The 21,826-nt window shown below is 55.0% G+C and overlaps 1 protein-coding gene across 3 annotated transcripts; it reads right to left on the bottom strand.

Annotated features, from left to right (window-relative positions):
* Positions 1-2,188: 2,188 nt before the first annotated feature.
* On the bottom strand, positions 2,189-20,873 carry PFAS (phosphoribosylformylglycinamidine synthase). Of its 3 annotated transcripts, none has more exons than XM_045490338.1 (28): positions 20,789-20,873; positions 17,901-18,081; positions 17,679-17,814; positions 17,343-17,448; positions 16,823-17,012; positions 16,605-16,710; positions 16,084-16,224; positions 15,841-15,965; positions 15,543-15,671; positions 14,201-14,332; positions 13,933-14,061; positions 8,356-8,429; positions 8,089-8,245; positions 7,713-7,774; positions 7,425-7,586; positions 7,053-7,172; positions 6,788-6,919; positions 6,349-6,579; positions 6,028-6,208; positions 5,858-5,941; positions 5,545-5,700; positions 5,229-5,348; positions 4,746-4,891; positions 4,435-4,642; positions 4,192-4,283; positions 3,998-4,112; positions 2,668-2,991; positions 2,189-2,566 (listed from the first exon to the last, which is right to left on the bottom strand). In XM_045490338.1, exons 2-28 carry the CDS (start codon positions 18,040-18,042, stop codon positions 2,256-2,258), a joined length of 4,011 nt encoding a protein of 1,336 aa, XP_045346294.1. In that variant the 5' UTR covers positions 18,043-18,081; positions 20,789-20,873; the 3' UTR covers positions 2,189-2,255. The 3 variants fall into 3 exon arrangements, with proteins under 3 accessions (XP_045346294.1, XP_045346292.1, XP_045346293.1); XM_045490336.1 differs by having other exon boundaries at positions 20,722-20,859; XM_045490337.1 differs by having other exon boundaries at positions 20,770-20,840.
* Positions 20,874-21,826: the final 953 nt, after the last annotated feature.

The following is a 21,826-nucleotide window of genomic DNA, read 5'->3' as shown; positions in this document are numbered from 1 at the left end:
ACCCTTACTAGCCCCACCCCCTCCCGCGGCTCAGGGTAGGTCAGTTTGCAAAGCAATAAGAAAAAGACCTGAGGGGCGCCTGGGTGGCTCAGTCGGTTAAGCGTCTGACTTCGGCTCAGTTCATGATCTCACGGTCCGTGAGTTTGAGCCCCGCGTCAGGCTCTGTGCTGACAGCTCAGAGCCTGGAGCCTGTTTCCGATTCTGTGTCTCCCTCTCTCTCTGCCCCTCCCCTGTTCATGCTCTGTCTCTCTCTCTGTCCCAAAAATAAATAAACGTTGAAAAAAAAAGACCTGAAATGCTTATTGTCTTCAGAGCCATAATTTAAAATTGTTTCATTAGTCAGTCTCTTCTTTTTATTTATTTATTTTTTTTAACGTTTTGCTTTTTATTTTTGAGAGGGAGAGACAGCGTGAGTGGGGGAGGGACAGAGAGAGGGAGGGAGACACAGAATCCAAAACAGGCTCCAGGCTCTGAGCTGTCAGCACAGAGCCCGACAGGGGGCTCAAACCCATGAACCTCAAGATCAGGACCTGAACCGAAGTTCCACGCTTAACTGAGCCACCCAGGTGCCCCGTCTCTTCTTTTATTCTGAAAGAAAGAGGACAAATGGAGAAGGGGCAGAGAGAGAGGGGGGGGTGGGGAAGAATCCCCAGCAGGCGCCACCCTGTCAGCACGGAGCCCGATTCGGGGGCTTGAACGCACGAACCGTGAGATCATGATCGGAGTTGAAGCCAAGATCTGAGTTGAAATCAACCGCCCAGGCGCCCCTTGGTGAATGAAATTTCCTGAATAAAGATGTTGAACTCTCCAGGGGGCAAACGCATTCCAGTTGCACAAGTCCTGGGGAAGTGACCTCTGCACACACAGTCTTGTAAGCAAAGGAGGCGATGGACGGCCGTCAGCATTATTCTGGGTCCCGCCGCCTCCGGCGTGACTGCAGGAAGGCAGCAGCAGCTGTAGGCCGAGCCCTGGCTCGCCCCCGTAGATGTGTGTCCCTAGGCTATTTAACCTTAACTCTACCTTTGAGAAAAAAAAAAACCAAAAACAAAAGAACAAAGAGGGTAGCCTCTCAAGTATCTTGATGAATTCTTGTGAGACATAATTTAGATACATTTAAAACGCCAAACACAGGCTTAGTTCCTGGTATACTGTTTAGACTCTTTATTTTTGAGAGGCTCTGGGCTGCCAGTAGAGCCCGACTAGGGATTCCAACTCACAAACTGTGAGATCCTGACCTGAGGCAAAACCAAGCCGACTGAGCCACCCGAGTGCCCCTATAGCTGTGATTTTAAATTCTATTCACACCAGAAGACCCCTGGGAGCCGTGACCGTGTTCGGCCCTGCAGCTAATCACCAAACATTAATGGAATGAATGACCAAATGACTGGATACCGAAGGCTCAATCCTAGGGAAGCAGGTGCTGCCCATTTCTGCCAGGAAGGGATCTGCTAAATCTAGAAGCAAATGCTGAGTTCAGAGGCCCGCACTGGGGCAGCCCTACCCCACACCTGGATACCGGTTTTGCAGAAACGTCTGCAAACAATTGCTTGCATCACACAGCACTACATTTTGTTTTAAGGTTTTATTTATTTTTGAAAGAGAAGCAGGGTGAGTGGGGGAGGGGCAGAGAGCGAGGGAGACACAGAACGCGAAGCAGCTCCAGGCTCTGAGCTGTCAGCACAGAGCCCGACTCGGCGACGCGGGTCTCGAACCCACGAGCTGTGAGATCCCGACCTGAGCTGAAGTCCTACGTTTAACCGACTGAGCCCCCCAGGCGCCCAGCACTACATTTTGAAAAGAGAAATCCCGAAAGCTTCTTTCTGCAGTTTTTCTGATGAGAACACTCAGGCCCCGACTTGCGTGCTCTCGCACACCCCCAGCCCCACAATCCCACGTGTGGGGAAGGGGAACGTAAAACATGCCCCCGAGCCCGGAGGAAGACAGGAGGCACGCCTAGATCACTGGGCCGAGTGGCCTGGGGCGATGGGACCCTCCCCCTGCTGCAGGCAGGCTTCTGCCTCAGAACCACACGCGGCTTCCCGGGTCCACAAAGAACAAACTATGGCAGAGAGGAACACATCCAACAACGTAAGGCAAAAGCGGGCCGATTAGTAACATTAGCTGAGGTTTTTTTTGGCGCTTTGGTCCTTGTCTGTCCCAGACGTCTGTGGAGATGACGTGGGGGTGCTTCTGAAGATGGGGATGGGGCAGGCTGAGACCGTTGGGCCCGGGTGCCCCCCACGACGCCCCCCTGCTCAGCAGCCCCCCTCCCGGGTCCAGTTTCGGGCGTTGATGAAGAGCTGGAGCCAGGGGGAGGTACTCAGAGTGTCAAAGGGAGGAGGCTGCCACGCCCACTGCCAAAGCCGCACAGCCCGCTCAGGGTGAGGCATGAGGGCCAGGTGGCGGCCATCGAGGGAGCAGACACCAGCCACGCCCCCTGGGGACCCATTGGGGTTCAGGGGATACTGTTCTGTAGGGTTCCCGTCGTCGTCGGCCCAGTGCAGCGGAGCCAAGCCCCTGGCCTCAATCTGGGCTTGGAGTTCCGGAGAAGAAAAAGCCATGTAACCTGGGGAGGGGGGGTGCGGAGAGGAGGGAAGTGAGATCACAGCTTCCCCTCTGCCCCCCCCCCAACCCGGCCAGACCCTCCCCTGCCTTCGGGAGGCTGACCTTCGCCATGAGCGCTCCACACGGGTAGCACAGCTCCTTCCATCCCTCGAAGCATCAGGGCCGGCCCAGGACCCACCCGCACACTGGCCCAGCGGGACTCAAAGCGCCCAGACAGGTTGTGGCGAAGCAGGAGGCCCGGCTGGGCCGGCCAGGAGTCCTGGCCTGTCCCCTCTGCCTCCTCGCTGGGGCTACCTCCTACCCAGCCCAGCAGAGCCAGCAACTGACAGCCATTACACACGCCCAGGCTGAAGGTGTCGGGCCGCTTTCGGAAACGTCTCAGTTCAGCCCCAGCTAGCGGGTGGAAGGTCACAGCAGCGGCCCACCCTAGCAGGGAACACAGAAGTCAGGGAGGGACCCGGAACGGAGGCGGATGGCTGCTTTCCGGTTCCAGCCCTGCCATGACCGCCACCCCCGCCCCTCCCCGGCACCCAAAATACACACACACACGTGCACGCAACTCAGGGCAAATCCAAGGGGAAGAAATAGGTTTATCTGCTTAAATCAAATGTTGCCAAGTCCTGGACCAGAGATGGCCCGTAAGTTTCTTGGCTGGCCAGCGGGGCATGTGCAACACTTTATTTCACTGCCTAACATTTAAAAATAAGATTTTTGTGGGACGCCTGGGTGGCTCAGTCGGTTAAGTGTCCGACTTCAGCTCAGGTCATGATCTCGTGGTTCACAGGTTCGAACCCAGCGTCAGGCTCTGTGCTGTCAGCACAGAGCCTGCAGCCTGCTTCGGATTCTGTGTCTCCCTCCCTCTCTGCCCCTCCCCTGCCCCCTAAAATAAAACATTTAAAAACAATTTTTTTTAACTAAAATTTCATAGAGGGGCGCCTGGGTGGCTCAGTCGGTTAAGCTGCCGACTCTTGACTTCGGCTCAGGTCATGACCTCATGGTTTGTGAGTTCAAGCCCTGAGTTGGGCTCTGTGCTGACAGCGTGGGGCCTGCTTGGGATTCTCTTTGTCTCTGTGCCTCCCCGCCACTCACATTCTGTCTCTCTCAAAAATACATAAACGTTTTTAAAAATAACGAGATTTTCTGCAAAAAAAATCTGGATTTTCGGCTTCTCTCGAAAGCAAAGACCTGGCCGTGCCGAGCCGGCTTTCTAACAGCACAATCTGCTGGTGTTGAGTGGTGCCCTTTGGTTGAGTCATGTGCCACCCAGCGCTCCCACACCTCATGTCGGTTAGCCACAGGCCTTGTGCTGGCAGCCGGCCCAGAGTCAATGTGCTCTCTCTCCCCAGACTTGGGAGGAGAGAGGCCAATTCTCAGTCAAGAAGGGAGCTAAGGCACCTCCCCGGGAGGCCGTGGGCGGAAGCCTGACGCCCACCTTTGGCAGAGCCCAGGACATCCGCATAGCTGAAGCCGCCCACGAAGGCCACGCCGCGGAACGTGTCCAGACCGATCGCCCCAGAGCAGAGGTCCTGCATGGTCACATCCCACACCTGCCAGGACGGGGAGGGGAAGTTCAGGAGGACAAAGAGCCCGAGGCCCAGCCCCGGCCCCGCTGACGACGACGCGCACCTCGAACCCGGCCAAGTGGAAGCCGTCCGCCATCTCGCGGTCTCCGTTACTGCCCTCCTCTCGCAAGATGGCAACTCGGGGAATGGGACCGCCTGGAGGATGAAGGAGGGTCTCTGGGCCGGAGGGCTCCTTCCCCACCGCCATCCCCCCAGACGCGGCTCCAGGGCAGGCCCTGGCATCGGGCCGTGGGTTCCACCCCGGCCCAGTGTCCGGGAAACCACGACTGTGCACACATTGCCTCACCAGGCTCTCGGGGCACGGAAGCTTTGGGGAAGCCTGGGGGCAGGCGGTAAGTGGGCCCCGTCCGCTCCCTGAGCCCCTGCTCTTCCTCCGCCACACAGCGCGGCTCGGCCTGCAGCCGGTCCAGCTGGAAACTCGTCTCCTCCCAGAGGGCTCGCAGCTGCCTCACAGACTCTTCCAGAACCACAGCCCCGTTCACGGACACTCGCACCTACGGGGAGGGGCCAGAGCAAGGACGTCCAACCCGGCCCCCCGCCCCCTGGCCGGCACAGGCGAACCGCGGCCCCCCCGCGAGGCGCTGCCCGCTCCCTCACCAGGGCGTGGGGCCCGGCGTCGCCCGTGGCGCCCAGCTCCAGGCAGTACAGGCCGGCGTCCCGGTAGCGCTTCAGCACCTGGGCCAGGTCGGGCCCCCGCACCTCCAGCACCAGGCCCGGCTCCTCAGCGAACAATGCAGGCAGCGCTGGGGGAACAGAGGGGGCGGGAGGGTGACAAGGGTGCCACCGGGGATGCGGAGGTACAACCGGGGTGGGGGGGGGCGGCGGCTAAGGGCTGAGTGAGCGCAGGCAAGGATCAGGGGTGGGGTGAGGCCTGGGAGACCACGACCAAGGATGTGGCCTCAGGGTCTCGGGAGATCTCAGATGGCAGGGGCGGGGAACTCACCTGGCTCAGGGGTCAGGGAGATGACAAAGGACTCAGGGAATGGAGGTGGGGATGCTCCATTTTCTCACAGGACATGGGGTCTACGGGGCCCACCCTGCAGGCCACCCAGGCCTGAGTCCAGACCCCCGGCTCCTCACCATCGACCCCAGGGGCAGGCACGTCCACCTCTATCCCACAATTCCCAGCAAAGGCCATCTCTAGCAGGCAGGTGACGAGGCCCCCGTCACTGACATCGTGGCCTGAGCAGAGGAGACGGTCTGGAGGAAGGAGAAAAATGCTCAGCAAGCTCAGGGCCCAAACCTGACGGCCCCGCGCCCTCACCCAGCAGGCCACGTGTGGGAACCAGAGAGAGGGGACGCCGCATCCCTCTTGCCCCAGCCTCGCCAGCTCAGCCGGGGAACGCCCACCACGCATCCACCACACACACACCGTCTCCGCCAGGGCCCCGCTCACCTCGCAGCAGCCCCTGTGTGATGCGGAAGGCACGCACCAGGTTCTCGGGAAGGTCCAGGTTCGGGGGCTGCTCGCCCAGCTGCGAGAAGCACTGGGCCAGGGCTGTGCCCCCCAGCCGGTGCTGCCCGGGGCTCAGAGGCACGAACAGCAGCCGGCCTGGGGAGACAGGGAAGGGGTGAGGGAGGTGCGCGGCTCAGGACTCCCCACCACACTCACGAGTGCCAAAGCGGCCGGCACGCGGACAGACCCACAGACCCCCGAACACACACACACGCCCCACCCCCGGCGAGGACGGGGAAGCGTCCACATTTACCTCTGCCCCCAGGACGCTTGAGGTCCGGGGTCACGGTGGCTGTGATGTCCGGACAGACAGCATAGGCCGAGATGACCAGCGACCCTGCAGGGCAAGGAGCGAGACAGTGAGGTGCCGGCCGCGCTCCGCCGGCCCTGCCCCGCTCTCCCCGGGACCCCCCCAGGCCATACCGGGGGCCCGCACGGTCTCAGAGCCGACCCGGGCGGCCATGCTGAGGGAGTCCTTGCCACCGTCCACCGCCACACCCAAGGCCGCCATCACCGCCACCATCGCCGCGCAGGCGTCGGCCAGAGCCGCGCCCTCCCCCGGGAGCTTGGCCGCCCACATCCAGTTCCCGCTGCACTTCACGTCCTGGGGAGTGGTGGACACCGGGCATTAGAGAGGGAGAGCCGCGTGGAGACCGGGCCGGGAGGTCCCGGGCACGAAGAGCGGTGGACAGAGGTGCATCGCAGAGGCCTGCAGCCCCAGGGCAGAAGCCGCAGGGGACTCACCCGGAGGTCGGTGACCAGAGCAAACACCAGGTTGGTGAGGGCTTCGGCCACAGCCAGTCGGGCGGCAACCTTGGGGTCCAGCAGGCTTTTGACCGGCTGCTCTCCTAGAGCGGTGGCAGCCCCTACGAGCTCCTGGTGACTCAATGCCACAACCGCCACGTCGGCCAGAGGGGTCTGCAGGGGCCCAACGCACTGCTGCTGCGCCACCAGGCCGCCCACGGAGCGGTCCACCTGCGGGACCAGGCAGGGTCGGCAAGAGGCCAAGGGACAGGGACGCCGGGGCGCGGGCGCACCAGGCCATCGGGGCGGCCGCCGGGCCCCGTCACTCCTTCCTTGGGCCTGTTGAGCCCCCTCGGCAATCCCAAAGAGTGGGAGGCCAGGGCAGTGAGCAGAGGGAAGGGCACAGGGGACGAGGGGCAGAGCGGGGGTGCAGGGAAACCTTGTTGGTGAGGTATCGCTTGCTGGCCACAGCAGGCAGCCTCAGGACGCGCTCCAGAGCCTGGCGCACACTCAGCCCCGGGGGCAAGGCCAGAGGCCGCAGCATGGGGAGACTCCGCTGCAGGAAGAACTCCTAGGATACAGAAGGCGGCAGGGGTGTGAGCACCCGGGCACACAGGTGAGAAGGCGCACGTCGGCAAAGGAGGAGTCCAAAGAGCCGGGGTGGGGAAGGGAAACCAGCCTCCCTCGCCCCCACCCACACGCACCTTCCGAGGCATCTTGCCCAGCACCCAATCCAGCTCCAGGTCCACAGGGGTCGGGGGCGAGGGGGCGTCCCCTTCGCCATTTCTTCCGACGGGACAGTCGCGATCGTCCACCAGCACGATCTACAGACCATGGGAACACGGCCCAGAGGGCACGAGACCGTGAGGCCCAGCAGGGGCCACTTCTAGAAAGCAGCGAGGTGTGCTTCCCACCCTCTGCTTGGGCTTCCCCTCGAGGGCCCGCCCCCACCCCCCCCCCCCCGCCCCGTTTCCCAGTCTGTGAGCCACCGACTCCCGCCCTCCCACTCCCCGCACCTACCCCCTGCTCCAGCCCACCCCCCCGCAGCTCCGCGCCCACCCATGCAGCCAACTCACCCTCCTGTCTCCCGTAATGGTGCCCACAAAGCAAGCTGGGCAGCGCTCCCGGGCGCTGACATGACTGAGGAAGTCTCGGTCCACGGGCCTCAGCAGAAGAGCATTCGACTCCTGGTACTCGGCCCCCCAGATTTCCAGGGCATTCAGGGTCGGGTCCCCGAGCTGCATCCACGGGGGAGGAGGAAAGGAAGAGGTCGGTGGGCACTCCCCAGGCTCACGTTTCTGCTAGAAGATGGCAGGGGCCGGCGGGGATGGGGAGGCAGCCAGGCCCGGGGGGACAAGGCCCACCTGGAAGCGGCTGGTGTAAATGACAGCTCCAGCCGGGTCACTCAGTTCCTTCAGGACGTTGCCTGGTGAGAGGGTGCGTGGGAAGGTGGTGACCTGGCCACGGTCGGGACCCGGCGAACAGAGGACCGTGCCCGGCCTCCCAGGGAGCCCCTGATGCCGTGTGTCCCGCACGGATCACTTCCACACCCTCACCACCAACCACCCCAGGGCAGCAGGCTCCCAACGCCCCAAAGCGGAGCCTCTCCAGAAGGTACAGGGGGTGGAGGATGGGACCCGGGGCTGGGCGGCCAGTCGCAGATCCTCGATGCCCCTCTCTGAGCCGAATCTGGCAAGAGCCCGGGGCGGCCGGGACCCTTGTCCGAACCCCTTCTCTCACCATTGCCACCGGCACCCTGGTCGTGGAGGCTGCAGATGGGGTTCCCCCTGGCGGCCTCCACGCAAGCCCGGATCACACGGTTCATCTTCTGTTCCATCTCCGGGTCTCCCCGCTGCACAGCCCCAAAGTCCAGGTCACTGGAATTGTCTCCCTGCACCTGGGGGAACGCAGGGCATAGCTCAGGCGAGGGGGTCCGGGAGCTCATGCCCCACCTGTGCACGGGGCCCCACGATGTCCCGGAGGCTGCATCTGAGCTACTCTCCTCACCTGCACAGACGAGGCGGCTCCACCCCCGACTCCGATCCTGTAGACGGGACCCCCAACCTTTACAACGTCCATGCCTGAGAGGAAGGAAGACAGAGTCCAAACACCGGCGTCAAGATCCCGCACAAGTGTCAGCACGAGTAAGGTAAGGATACAGGGAAGCAGACAGACCGGGACAGCAATCAGTATTACAAACGCAAGTATTCTTTGGATAAATACACTTTGAGGAATTCACGCTCCGGATTTATTCACGTAGGCGCAAAGTCACCTGTGTACAAAATTAAACACTGCAGTATCATTTGTATTACCAGAGAGGAAATACTGTGGACCTTTCTTTAAAAAAATTTTTTTTAATGTTTGTTTATTTTTGAAAGAGAGACAGACGGAGTGTGAGCGGGGGAGGTGCAGAGAGGGAGACACAGAATCTGAAGCAGGCTCCCGGCTCGGAGCTGTCAGCACAGAGCCCAACATGGGGCTCAAAATGATGAACTGCCAGATCGTGACCTGAGCCGAAATCGGGCACTTAATCGACTGAGCCACCCAGGCACCCCCTGGCCAACTGATTTTTGACAAGAGTCCCAAGACAATTCAAGAAGGTACGAATAGTCTTTTCAAAACATGGTGTTAGGACAACTGGATATCCACATATAAAAGGGAGAAGTTAGACTCCTACCTCACACCATATACAAAAATTCATTCAAAACGTATCAGAAACCTAAATGTAAGAGCTAAAAACTATAAAAATAATATATAAAAGACACAGCTGTGAATCTTTAGGACTTCCTAAATATAAGGGTTAAAAGCTATAAAAAATATTACAAGAAAACACCGCTGTAAATCTTAAGGACTTTGGCTTAGGCGATGATTTCTTAGTCGTGACATCAAAACCATAAGCAGCAAAAGAAAAAATAGATAAACCAGACTTTACCAAAATTAAAAACATTGGGGTTTCATAAGACACCACGAAGAAAGTAAAAAGACAACCCACAGAATAGGATATATTTGCAAATTATGTACCTACCCGATAAAAGTCTAGCATCTAGAATATATAAAACTCTTATAACTACACAAAAAAGACAACCCCATTTAAAAATGGACAAAGAAACTGGTGTAGCCGCTCTGGAAAACAGTATGGAGGTTCCTCAGAAAATGAGAAATAAAACTACCCTACGACCCAGCAATTGCACTACTGGGTATTTATCCAAAGGATACAAGTGTGCTGTTTCGAAGGGATACATGCACCCCCATGTTTATGGCGGCACTATCGACAATAACCAAAGTATGGAAAGAGCCCAAATGTCCAACGACAGACAAATGGATAAAGAACATGTGGTATATATAGGCAATGGAGCATTATTTGGCAGTAAAAAAGAATGAAAACTTGCCATTTGCCATAACATGGATGGAACTAGAGGGTACTATGCTCAGCGAAATTAGTCAGAGAAAGACAAGTATCATATGACTTCACTCATATGTGGAATTTAAGATACAAAACAGAAGAACATAGGGGAAGGGAAGCAAAAATAATATAAAAACAGGGAGGGGGACAAAACATAAGGGACTCTTAAATATAAAGAGTAAACTGGGGCGCCTGCGTGGCTCAGTCAGTTAAGCGTCTGACTTTGGCTCAGGTCATGGTCTCACCTTGTGGGTTCGAGCCCCACGTCGGGCTCTGTGCTGACAGCTTGGAGCCTGGAGCCTGCTTGGGATTCTGTGACTCCCTCTCTCTCTCTGCCTCTCCCCCACTAATGCTCTCTCACTCTCAAAAATAAATTAAAGAAAAACCATTTAAAAATAATCAAAGAAAAAGAATAAACTGAGGGCTGCTGGAGGGGTTATGGGTGGAGGATGGGCTAAATGGGCACGTGGCATTAAGGAGAACACTTGTTGGGACGAGCACTGGGTGTTATACGTAGGGGATGAATCACTGGAATCTACTCCTGAAATCATTAGTGCACTCTATGGTAACTGACTTGGATGTAAATTTAAAAAATTAATAAAAATAAATAAAATAAAAATGGACAAAGAGGGGTGCCTGGATGGCTCAGTAGGTTAAGTGTCTGCCTCTGGGTTTCGGCTCAGGTCACGATCTCAGTTGTGAGATCAAGCCCCGCATTGGGTTCTGCGCTGGGCGTAGAGCCTGCTTAGAATTCTCTCTCTTCCTCTCTGCCTCTCCCCCGTTCACACTCTGCCTCTCACAAATAAATTAATTAATTTAAAAAAGAATGGACAAAGAATCCAGACAGACATTTCACCACGGAAGACATAATACAAACGCATATGAAGAGTGTCAACGTCATCAGTCATTAGGGAAATGCAAATCAAAACCACAACGAGACACGACTTTATGACATGGGATGGCTAGAATCAAAAAAGATCAACAAGACTTGGTGAGGATGTGGAGAAATCAGAACCCTCTTACATTGCTGGGGGGAGTGTGAAAGGGTCCAGCTGCTTTGGAAAACAGTCTGGCCATTTTTCAAAAAGTTACACGTAGGGGCGCCTGGGTGGCTCAGTCGGTTGAGCGGCCGACTTCGGCTCAGGTCACGATCTCGCGGTCCGTGAGTTCGAGCCCCGCGTCGGGCTCTGGGCTGACGGCTCAGAGCCTGGAGCCTGTTTCAGATTCTGTGTCTCCCTCTCTCTGACCCTCCCCTGTTCGTGCTCTGTCTCTCCCTGTCCCAAAAATGAAAATACAAAAATGTTAAATTGTTAAAAAAAAAAAAAAAAAAAAAAGTTACACATAGTGACGAAGTGACCCAGCAATTCCACACCTAGTTATACAGGCTAGAGACACGAGAATCTGTGGACACAGAAAAACGTGTACACATATATTTGGGGCACTTGGGTGACTCCGTCAGTTGAGTGTCCGACTTCAGCTCAGGTCATGGTTTCACGGTTCGTGAGTCCGAGCCCCACATCAGGCTTCCTGCTGTCAGTGCAGAGCCCGCTTCAGATCCTCTGTTCCCCCTTCTCTGCCCCTACCCCACCTGTGCTCTCTCTCTCTCAAAAATACATATACGTTAAAAAAAAGAAAAGGAAAGAAAGAAAAACGTGTACACGTATATTTATAGCAGCACTATCCACACGAGCTGAAAAGTAGAAGAAACTCAAATGTCTACAGACTGAGGAATGGATAAACACGATAGGTCTACGTAACGGAGTATCATTTGACTGTAAAAAAAAAAAAGAAATATCAATACATGCTCTGGTGCAGGTGAGTCTTGAAAATATGCTAAGTGAAAGATGCCAGACACAAAAGGTCACAGACCGTATGATCCCGTTTACATGAAGTATCTGGAACTGGCAAATCCACAGGGACAGAAAGTAGATTAGCAGCCGCCAGAGGCTGAGGGGGGAAGGTGCTGCTAAGGAGTATGGCGGCGACGACAATGTTCTGGAATTGGTAGGAATCGATGCACAGCTTTGTGAATACACTAAAAAAAAACCCCACTGATGTGGGTTTAAAAGGGTGACCTTTATGATACACAAATTACATCTCTATTTCATTAAAAAATAGAAGTGTGCGTATATGTTCCTTATCTAAAAAAAGGGACAGGGGCGCCTGGGTGGCGCAGTCGGTTAAGCGTCCAACTTCAGCCAGGTCACGATCTCGCGGTCCGTGAGTTCGAGCCCTGCGTCGGGCTCTGGGCTGATGGCTCAGAGCCTGGAGCCTGTTTCCGATTCTGTGTCTCCCTCTCTCTCTGCCCCTCCCCCGTTCATGCTCTGTCTCTCTCTGTCCCAAAAATAAATAAACGTTGGAAAAAAAAAAAATTTTTAAAAATAAAAAAATAAAAATAAAAAAAGGGACAAATATACATATAGGCCTGTTTTCTTCCCCCCCCCCCTTTTTTTTTTTAAATGTTTATTTATTTCTGAGAGAGAGAGACAGAGCGGGAACAGACAAGGGGCGGAGAGAGAGGGAGACAGAATCCAAAGCAGGCTCCAGGCTCTGGGCTGTCAGCACAGAGCCCGATGAGGGGCTCGAACTCATAAACCATGAGATCATGACCTGAGCCGAAGTCGGACGCTTAACCCGACTGAGCATACCAGGTGCCCCCATATAGGTCTGTTTTCTTAAACAAGTTTTTTCCTTTTAGCACGCATGAGTGGAGGGGCAGAGAGAGGGAGAGAGGGAATCCCAAGCAGGCTCCATGCTCGGCATCGAGCCCGACACGGGGCTCAGTCTCACGAACTGTGAAAACATAACCTGAGCCGAAATCAAAAGTCGGGTGCTTAACCGACGGAGTCACCTGGGCGCCCCAAGTCTGTTTACATATGCTGGAAATATCTCCAGTAAGGTACGCAAGGAACTGGTTAACAGTGATTATCTCTAGGGAGAGAAACATGGTGGCTGGAGGTCAAGGGAAGGACAGTTTTTGCTGTATAACCTTGTTTGCCTTTTAAGTTCTGAACCATGTGACGGGGTCACCTATTCAATACACGGGACCTGGTTCGTATCTTGATCGTACCCCATGATCCGGCACAGGGTGGGGCCTGACAAATGGTTGCCCACCTGAACGGAGCGAGCAGATAAAAGCCCCTGGAGGACAGCGCTGGTTGCCTCGACTTAGCAGGGCAGGCCCCTGGCGGGTAGAAGGAAACAGGTGCACACAGAGCCAACACAGACAGAGACGGCCCCATAGGCATAAAGCGCCGTCCTGCCTTGAAAACCTACACTGGGGATGGGGCGCCTGGGTGGCGCAGCCGGTTGGGCGTCCGACTTCAGCCAGGTCACGATCTCACGGTCCGTGAGTTCGAGCCCCGCGTCGGGCTCTGGGCTGATGGCTCGGAGCCTGGGGCCTGTTTCCGATTCTGTGTCTCCCTCTCTCTCTGCCCCTCCCCCGTTCATGCTCTGTCTCTCTCTGTCCCAAAAATAAATAAACGTTGAAAAAAAAAAAATTAAAAAAAAAAAAAAAAAAAGAAAACCTATACTGGGGAGAAGACACAGGAGCTGGGAGATTAAAAACAAACCCCTTGATTGTCGGGGAAGGGAAGGAAAAATATAAACAGAGGGAGGCAAACCATAAGAGACTCTTAAATACAGAGAACAAACTGAGGGTTGATGGGTGTAGGGAAAATGGGTGATGGGCACGGAGGAGGGCACTTGTTGGGATGAGCATTGGGTGCTGTATGTAAGCGATGAATCACTGGGTTCTACTCCTGAAGCCAAGACTATAGTGTATGTTAAATAACTTGAGAGGGGCGCCTGGGTGGCGCAGTCGGTTAGGCGTCCAACTTCAGCCAGGTCACGATCTCGCGGTCCGTGAGTTCGAGCCCCGCGTCAGGTTCTGGGCTGATGGCTCAGAGCCTGGAGCCTGTTTCCAATTCTGTGTCTCCCTCTCTCTCTGCCCCTCCCCCGTTCATGCTCTGTCTCTCTCTGTCCCAAAAATAAATAAACGTTGAAAAAAAAAATAAATAAATAACTTGAGAATAAGAAAAAAAAAATATGTGCGTGTGTGTATAAATAAATAATAAACACATAAAAACGAACCCTAGCGTAGCCTCTAAATTCCCCTCCAGCAGCTGCTGGGTGCTGCGGACAAAGCCGGCTGGATATGGAGAAAGGGGGTGGGCTTTTACCTGGCTCTGGGGGCTCCTTGCTCACATGCTCAGCCTCCATGGACCCAATGCCCCCACTAAACATGATGGGTTTGATCCACTCACGCCGCTGGCCGTCCGGGAGCTGGAGGCCCAAGGAGCGGGCGAAGCCTGGAGCGTGGACACCACAGACAGTGGGGACAGAGGCCAGTCAGTACCGCCCCCCCCACAACCCAGCGCTCACTCAGTCATTCACCCCACCCCACCTCTAGTACTAGGTGTCCGTTAACCCCCACACCCCCAGCCTCACCGGCCAGCACTGGCTCCCCGAACTTGTTGCCGTAATCAGAAGCCCCATTACTGGCCTCAATGGCGATCTCCAGGGGTCGGGCAAAGTTCTCAGGATACTGGAAGCTTGGGTCCTCCCAGGGCAAATTGTAACCTGGAAGGAAAGGGGAAGGTTGGCCGTAAAGACAGAAGACAGGGGCGCCTGGGTGGCTCAGTCGGTTAAGCGGCCGACTTCGGCTCAGGTCACGATCTCGCGGTCCGTGAGTCCGAGCCCCGCGTCGGGCTCTGTGCTGACAGCTCAGAGCCTAGAGCCTGCTTCAGATTCTGTGTCTCCCTCTCTCTGACCCTCCCCTGTTCGTGCTCTGTCTCTCCCTGTCTCAAAAATAAATAAACGTGGGGCGCCTGGGTGGCGCAGTCGGTTAAGCGTCCGACTTCAGCCAGGTCACGATCTCGCGGTCCGTGAGTTTGAGCCCCGCGTCGGGCTCTGGGCTGATGGCTCAGAGCCTGGAGCCTGTTTCCGATTCTGTGTCTCCCTCTCTCTCTGCCCCTCCCCCGTTCATGCTCTGTCTCTCTCTGTCCCAAAAATAAAATAAACGTTGAAAAAAAAAAATTAAAAAAAAAAAAAAAATAATAAATAAATAAATAAACGTTAAAAAAAAAAAAAAAAAAAAAAAAGAAGACAGAGGCGCCAGGGTCCTTTGGGAAGAGTCTAATCCACCAAGGACCGCCCGTGTGGGTGGAATGTCCCGCTTCTGAAAGTTCTATTTCAAGGAGGTATAGAGCCTGTGATTAAGCACCGATCTTGTTCCCCACCTCCCACACCAGCCTTTCTTGAGTCTAGGGATCAGAGTTCTTAGGGCTCTCTAAGAAATTAGACTTTGGGGGCAGGTGGTGATCATTAAGACTGACCCAACACCATGTTTCATTGCTGAGCAGATGCTATTTTATAAAGAAAATTGCAGGAGGCGCCTGGGTGGCTCAGTCGGTCAAGCATCAGACTCTTGGTTTTGGCTCAGGCCATGATTCCATGAGCTGTGAGTTGGGCTCTGTGCTCAGAGCGCGGGGCCTGCTTGGGATTCTCTCTCTCTCTCCGCCTCTCTCTGCCCTCCCCCACTCATGCTTGCGCTCTCTCTCAAAACATAAATAAACTTAAAAAAAAGAAAGAACGTTGCAGTTCTGCAAAGCCTATCTGGGCACCTGGGTCTCCCCTGGGCTTAAGAGTCCTCACGGCCACAGTCCATGAAAGGCCAGCTACACTGGAGCCCTGACTCCCAAGAAAAGGCACCCAGGATGACCTTAAGAAACAGAGGTGCTCCAGGCCTGCCGGGACAGGGAAGGGACGGCAGGGAGCAAAGAGGCAGGACCTGGGATGTGCAGGTTTCCAAAGCAGTAGCCAGCAGTCCCAGCCACCACGTGGGCGCCACGGCCCGTGCACTGGACATCTCGGATCCGGCCCCCGGTGCCTGTGGTCGCCCCACTGAAGGGGGCTACTCCTGTAAAGAGACGGGGGAGAGGTATGGGTACCACAGAGAGAGACCCCAGCCCTGCCCACCCCATTAAAACTCAGGACAACCAGCCTGTCTGTTTTCCCAGACTCAGCTGAGGACCTTCACTCTACCCTACACTCCGAGCTCCCTCACCTGTCCCCAGGACCCAGCTCACCTGTGGGGAAGTTGTGGGTCTCCGCCGTGAAGACGACATGTCTCAGCGCCCGCTGCTGCCGGAAGCAGCTTGGTCGCGTGGGGTCCTCGGGCTGTAGGAATCGGACTTCCTTCCCTTGGATTGCACTGTGGACACATTGGTTCTGGACCTTGCTTCCTTCCTGGGGTCTGCGCTTACCCCGTGAAGGCTTGGGGCCTCCCTTCTCCTGGACCCGAGGCCACCCCAGCCTAGGACCCAGCCCACCTGCTGTTGTCACAGAACTTGAGGACGTTGTTGGGGTTCGAGGACGCCTGAGTGCTCATGATGGCCTCAAACAGGGAGTGCGTCATCTCCTGCCCATCCATGTGGAGCTGGCCCTTGAAGAACCAGTGTCGGCTGTGCTCGCTGCAGGGGTGACGGGGGAGCGGGGGGAGGGTAGGCAGAAACACAGGTCACTTCGCACACCGTGCCGGCTCTCCCCACCAGCGTCAGCAACTGTTGTCAGCAACTGTTACGGTACAGCCAGCTCTCACTCAGATAACAGGTCACACCAGATTCCCAAGCCCACAAGCCTCAAACGTTCTTTCACTGTGGACCGCTCAGACTCAAAGCGAATAGGGCGTCAAGACGTGAATGGAGACGACTGCATGGACGTGGAGCCCGGGCCCCCAGACAGACTCGGGGACGCCCCCGTGCCAAAAGACAGCCGTGAAGGCGGGTCCCTGCGCCCTCCCCTTCCAACCTCCACGGGCTCAGACATCAGGACGGCCCCCATTCCTTCCCACCTATTGGACTGAGCCAGGTCGAAGGCCTCCACGGTGCTGGGGTTCCGCTTTAGCTCCTGGAAGCGTTTGGTGTAGAAATCCAGGTCCCAGGAGTCTAGGGCCAGGCCTAGGAGACAACCACGGGAAGAGCGGACGGTGGGGTGCAGGCCCCCACTGTCACGGGTCCCGGCATCCCGACTGGCCTTGCCTGGGCCTTCCTCCCGGGCACCCCTGCTCACCTAGTTCCTGGTTGGCTTTTTCCAGGGCACGCCGGCCCTCTGCCAGGATGTCGATCTGGCCGTTGAGAGGCGCTGACATACTCCGAAGGGAGAAGCTCTGGATGGGCCGCGGGAAGTGCTGCTCTGTCATCCGGTCATGCAGGGTAGCCAGAGCCAAGGTCTTCGTCTCAGAGGAAGGGGGCTTGGCAAACTAGGGGCGGAGACACACGCAGAGGACAGGGGGTGGAAAGCTGAAGAGTGGACAAAATGGTGCACCCCGGTCCTCTAAGTCACGCAGGGCCAGCCCACTGCTGTCTCCGTGGTGCCCGTGTTCTGATTAGAACAACACGCCCCTGCCAGGCACGAGTCCACGTAAGGGGCACACAGGCTGGACTTCTGTCCCCGTTCAGCCCTCGACCAGGTAGCCTCAGGCAGTGAACAACTTGCAAACAGGACAGGCCTAAAGCCAAGAGCTCCTCCCCGTTTCTCCTTTACTATCTCTGTAAATTTCAGGACCTCATCTCTTTATCTCGCGCCTCACCGAGAGCAGGTAGCGCCGGGTAGTCTCCACGCGATCCACGGCCCCCAGCCCCGCAGCCCAGCAGACGGACACGATATTGGTAGAGGCTGGGGTGGAGAAGTTCAGCCTGAGGAGTGGGCCGGATGGTTAGGACCCCAGAGCCCCCGGTTTCAGTGGCTTTCCGGGCGGGGTGTGGCGTTCCGGGCAGGGAGGAGGACGGAACGAAGGAAGTACAGATCCGCCAAGGATCGAGATGGGAGGAAGGAGAGGAATGGAAGCAGAAGGGGTGGGCAGTGTGCCTGGAAGGGAGGAATGCCCGAGAACATGGAATGGATCGCCCTGGGCTGAGACACTTGCCTGGGCCCGACCTCCAGCAGTAGGTCGCTGGAGTCAGAACGGAGCCAGGACTCCTGGGCAACATCACCCAGTAACAAGGGGCAGCCAAAGAGCCACGTGAGCTTCTTCATCTCCTCGGCGCTTGGGAGGGAGTCCGCTGCACGGAGGGACAGGGCAAGGATACCTTGAGACACGGCCCCTGGCCTGGTAGACCTCCCCCAAGAATCCGATACTTGGCCCAACCTGTCCAGTTCACGTTGTAGCACAGCTCGGTCTCGACAGCCTGCAGCTCTGGCAATTTCCCTTGCAGCTTCCTCCGAGTGTGTCCAGAGGCCGCCCTCTCATGGCCAGAGGGACGGACATAGAAGTGAAGGACTGAGGGCATCTCTGCAGGTGTCCCGTACTGGAGAGAGGAGTTAGGTTCCTAAAAAGTAACACCCGTTATAACCTGTCAAACTGATTTCATATTCCAAAGACAGATGAGGCTTTGGAGGCATGAGGGATGGGGTGGGGGAGAAGGGGGCGTTTTCAGAGGTACTCTGAAAAACGGAAGCTTGGGGGTCTTAATTAATCCTGCAAAACGTAGGAACAGGTACATTCTCGACACACGCTCCTTGCCGGGCCCCCACGCACGATCTTAGGAACATAACTACGAGTAACACAGAAACCATTTCCGCCCTCGTAGAGATTACATTTTATTGAGGGAGACAGGCAAGGACCCAAACGTTTCCAGGCCACTGTGGTTAGGGCCAAGAGACTGTGGGTACCAACCTAGCACTTTAGGAATTAAGAGAGACTTGCAGGGAAAAATGGCATCTAAGTGTAAATCTATAGGATGAGCCGGACTGGGCCCGGCTGCTGAAGTCAGATGACACCATTCTTCTGACACTCTTCTGCCTTCCAAGGCACTTGCTGGGAACCTGTCCTTCATTCTCTTCCCTCTACACGCTCTTCCTAAGTGACTTTGTGCAGACTCGTGGCTTTAAATACTGTCTGGTAGACTGAGCAACTGAAAATGCCAGCATTCAACCATTTCTTTTAACCAAAAATGGCAATTTCATATTATTTGAGTTGCTATCTGCCAACAGATTCCCTAACTGAACTCAATCTTGACTCTCCCTGAAACGCCAAAGCAGTACGTTAAAATGCTCACATGACTGGGGTGCTCAGCTGGCTGAGTCAGTGGAGCGTGCAACTCTTTACCTCAAGTTGGGAGTTCGAGTTCCATGTGGGGTGGAGAGATTACGTCAAGATAAAATCTTTGAAATATAATAATAAAATGCGGGGCGGCTGGGTGGCTTAGTCAGTTGAGCGTCTGACTTCGGTCCAGGTCATGATCTCACGGTTCGTGGGTTCAAGCCCCGCGTCGGGCCCTGTGCTGACAGCTCAGAGCCTGGAGCCTGCTTCCGATTCTGGGTCTCCCCCTCTCTCTCTCTCTCTGCCCTCTCCCGCTCATGCTGTCTCTGTCTCCCAAAAATAAACATTAACAAAACTTAAACAATAAAAAGAAATAAAATATAATAATAAAATGAAATGCTTACGTGACATCTCCACATAGATGTGCCATAAACACAGATGATTGTCCGTTTTGGGCCAAAACAGAAATTTTGATTCCTCACTCCTCCAGACCTGCTATTCTCCCAGTTTTCTCCCTCCGGTCGACACTAACAAACCAGCTGCTCAAGCCAAAAATACAGTCTACCTTAATTCTTCTTTCCCTGAGCCCTCTCTGTATACCCAATCTGCCAGCAAAGCCATTTCCAAACACATCCCCGGATCTGTCCACATCCTTCCATCCCTGTTACTATCTGTCACTACGATCACTCACTTGGGACCTCCTGAATAGCACCCCAATCCCACTCCCGCCCTAGCCACCGGCCACTTGGCATATTTCAACATAAATGAGATCATGGCTTCTCATCACATGTGGTAAAACCTTCCAACCCAGTACCTGGCTTTCCTAGTCTGGCCACTGCCCACTACTCCAACCCTATCTTATGCCACACTCTTTTTCATCCACAAGGCCCCACCACACTGGCTTCTTTTCTGTTTCTCTTAACTTGTCAATCTCAGTTCTGGAAGGTATTTTTCTCACGTGGGTATTTGCACAGCTAGCACTTTTGTGACTTAGATTCCTGGTGAAACCACCTTCTTGGAAGGGACTTCCTTGATCCACCCTTCTGAACTAGCCCCTCTCAGACAGCCCTGTTTTATTTAATTAATTTAGGTTGTTTTTCAAGTCTATTTATTTTGAGAGAGAGAGAGAGAGAGAGAGAGGGAGGGAGGGCGAGAATCCCAAGCAGGCTCTGGTGGTGTCAGCACAGAGCTGGATGTGGGGCTCAAACTCACCAACCTTGAGATCATGACCTGAGCTGAAATCAAGAGTTGGACACTTCACCGACGGAGCCACCCAGGAAAGCCTAATTTAATGTTTAATATTTGCATATAATTTAATTAGTCATAATTAAATTACAACTAATGTAAATTTAATTAATTATAAAACATAAGCTTTAGAATTATATATGAATAACTTAAATGATTATTAATCCAGTGCTTATCAGTAACTGACATTTTAATTCATTTTAAGCTCTACCTGCCCCACTAGCCCAAAATCTCCATTCGGGCCAGGCCTCATTTCCGTGAACGATGATGCTCCTGACCGATCAGTCTCGATCCCCGCCTTTCTCAGCGCTCCCCACCCGCTTCTGATCACCCTTTTCTGAAGCTGGGCCCCCTCCCAGTTGTCCTTTATACCGTCCTTCCTATAGGAATTATCACACGTGAGCCATCTGACTTTCGTCTATCACTCCGTAAACAGAAGCCCCAAGAGCTCAGGGACAGGCTTGCCCACGGCAGGGCTGCATCCCCAACAGCTAGCATGACATAATCGAGGAGGTCCCAGGCTTTGCGTTGGCCGAGCGCTCCGGGCGAGAGGGGCTGAGGGTACGCGGGGAGTCTGCCCTGCCGCGCGGCTCGGGAAGGCGCGCAAGGTCCCACGAATGCGCCGCAGCTGGACACAGCTGGGCCGGGCCCGCTAGGGACACGGACGCGGCCTGAGTCAGACCTGGAGAGGGTGGCGAAAGGGTGTGGCAGACAAGGTGTCAGGACTGACGCGTGATAGCAATACGCACGTGGAATCCACGATCCCGGGTCCAGAGGTTCTCGAAAGCGAGCCCGCCGTGGAGCCCGGAAGAGGCGGGGCTCACTCCCGTGGGCGGGGCCGCCGAGCCAACTTCCGGGACTTCCCCCCCCGCCCCGCACCACCCCCGGCTTGTGTAGCTCGGTAATGGGCCGAGTTCTCGGTTTTGGGGGTTTTGTTTTTGTTTTTGTTTTTGCTTTCTTGGAAATACGGTAGGTTCCATGGCCTGCCCTCCCCGGTGCCCGTATAAACTGTGACGGAGACAGGAACTTTGAATGCAGGAAACGGAACGAGAAGCATCGTCCTTGTCCAGGACTCAGTTTCCCTCTCCCTCCTACTTTGGCTTTCTTTCACTTTTTTCTTTAATAAATGAATAGATTTATTTAATTCTTAGCAGAGTGGGAGGCCTACATTTTTAATTTCCACACTCTCGCCAGTGACAGTAACAATGACAACGAATAGGAAGACATTCACTAAACGCCCGTTAAGACACTTGACAGGATCTCGTTTGATCTTCACAAAAACCCTTGGTGTACAGATGTGGGAGCTGAGGTTCCTCGCAACGACTTGTTACCTGGTTTTGTCACTTGGCACTTTCTACCTATGTACACATTTTTTTGTGCATTTTTTTAAACCCTTGTAATACATAAATACATGGTTTGTATCAGTGAGGATCCTATCAGAATACGGATGGCACACTCGAAAAGGTCTAACAACAGGAATTCAATAGAGTGTATTTTACAGAGATACGGGCAGGATTAAGGGAACTAACAAAGTACAGTGGGGGGTGGGGGCATCCAGAGCCTGGCAACGGCAGAAAGTGCTTACCACCTGTAGGCTTAAAGGGACAAAGGAGGGAAGAGTGCCATCAGCTGAGAGGTGCAGCCATGAAAGGGCATCCGAGGGCACAATTACAGTGTTGGAAGAGAAAGGAAATAAACATTGGGTTCTCTCTGGGGCCAAGTTCCCACACAGACTGTTTCTGCCTCTCATTAGCTAAATCTTGCCTGAAGCCTGACGGCAAGTAAGC

Source organism: Leopardus geoffroyi, chromosome E1 (genome assembly GCF_018350155.1).
Source record: "Leopardus geoffroyi isolate Oge1 chromosome E1, O.geoffroyi_Oge1_pat1.0, whole genome shotgun sequence".
In the NCBI taxonomy this organism is placed as follows: Eukaryota; Metazoa; Chordata; class Mammalia; order Carnivora; family Felidae; genus Leopardus; species Leopardus geoffroyi.
This window is presented reverse-complemented; position numbering and strand designations above follow the sequence as displayed.

Bases quoted from the DNA above. Each gene is read 5' to 3' on its own strand.
- PFAS (XM_045490338.1), bottom strand. From the start codon at position 18,042: ATGCCCTCAGTCCTTCACTTCTATGTCCGTCCCTCTGGCCATGAGAGG. The intron at 6,920-7,052 runs GTGCGTGTGGGT...TCTGTATCCTAG, and splicing joins TGGGCAAGATGCCTCGGAAG to GAGTTCTTCCTGCAGCGGAG. The intron at 4,643-4,745 runs GTGAGGGAGCGG...CCCTCCCCGTAG, and splicing joins ACGCCGGGCCCCACGCCCTG to GTGCGAGTGTCCGTGAACGG.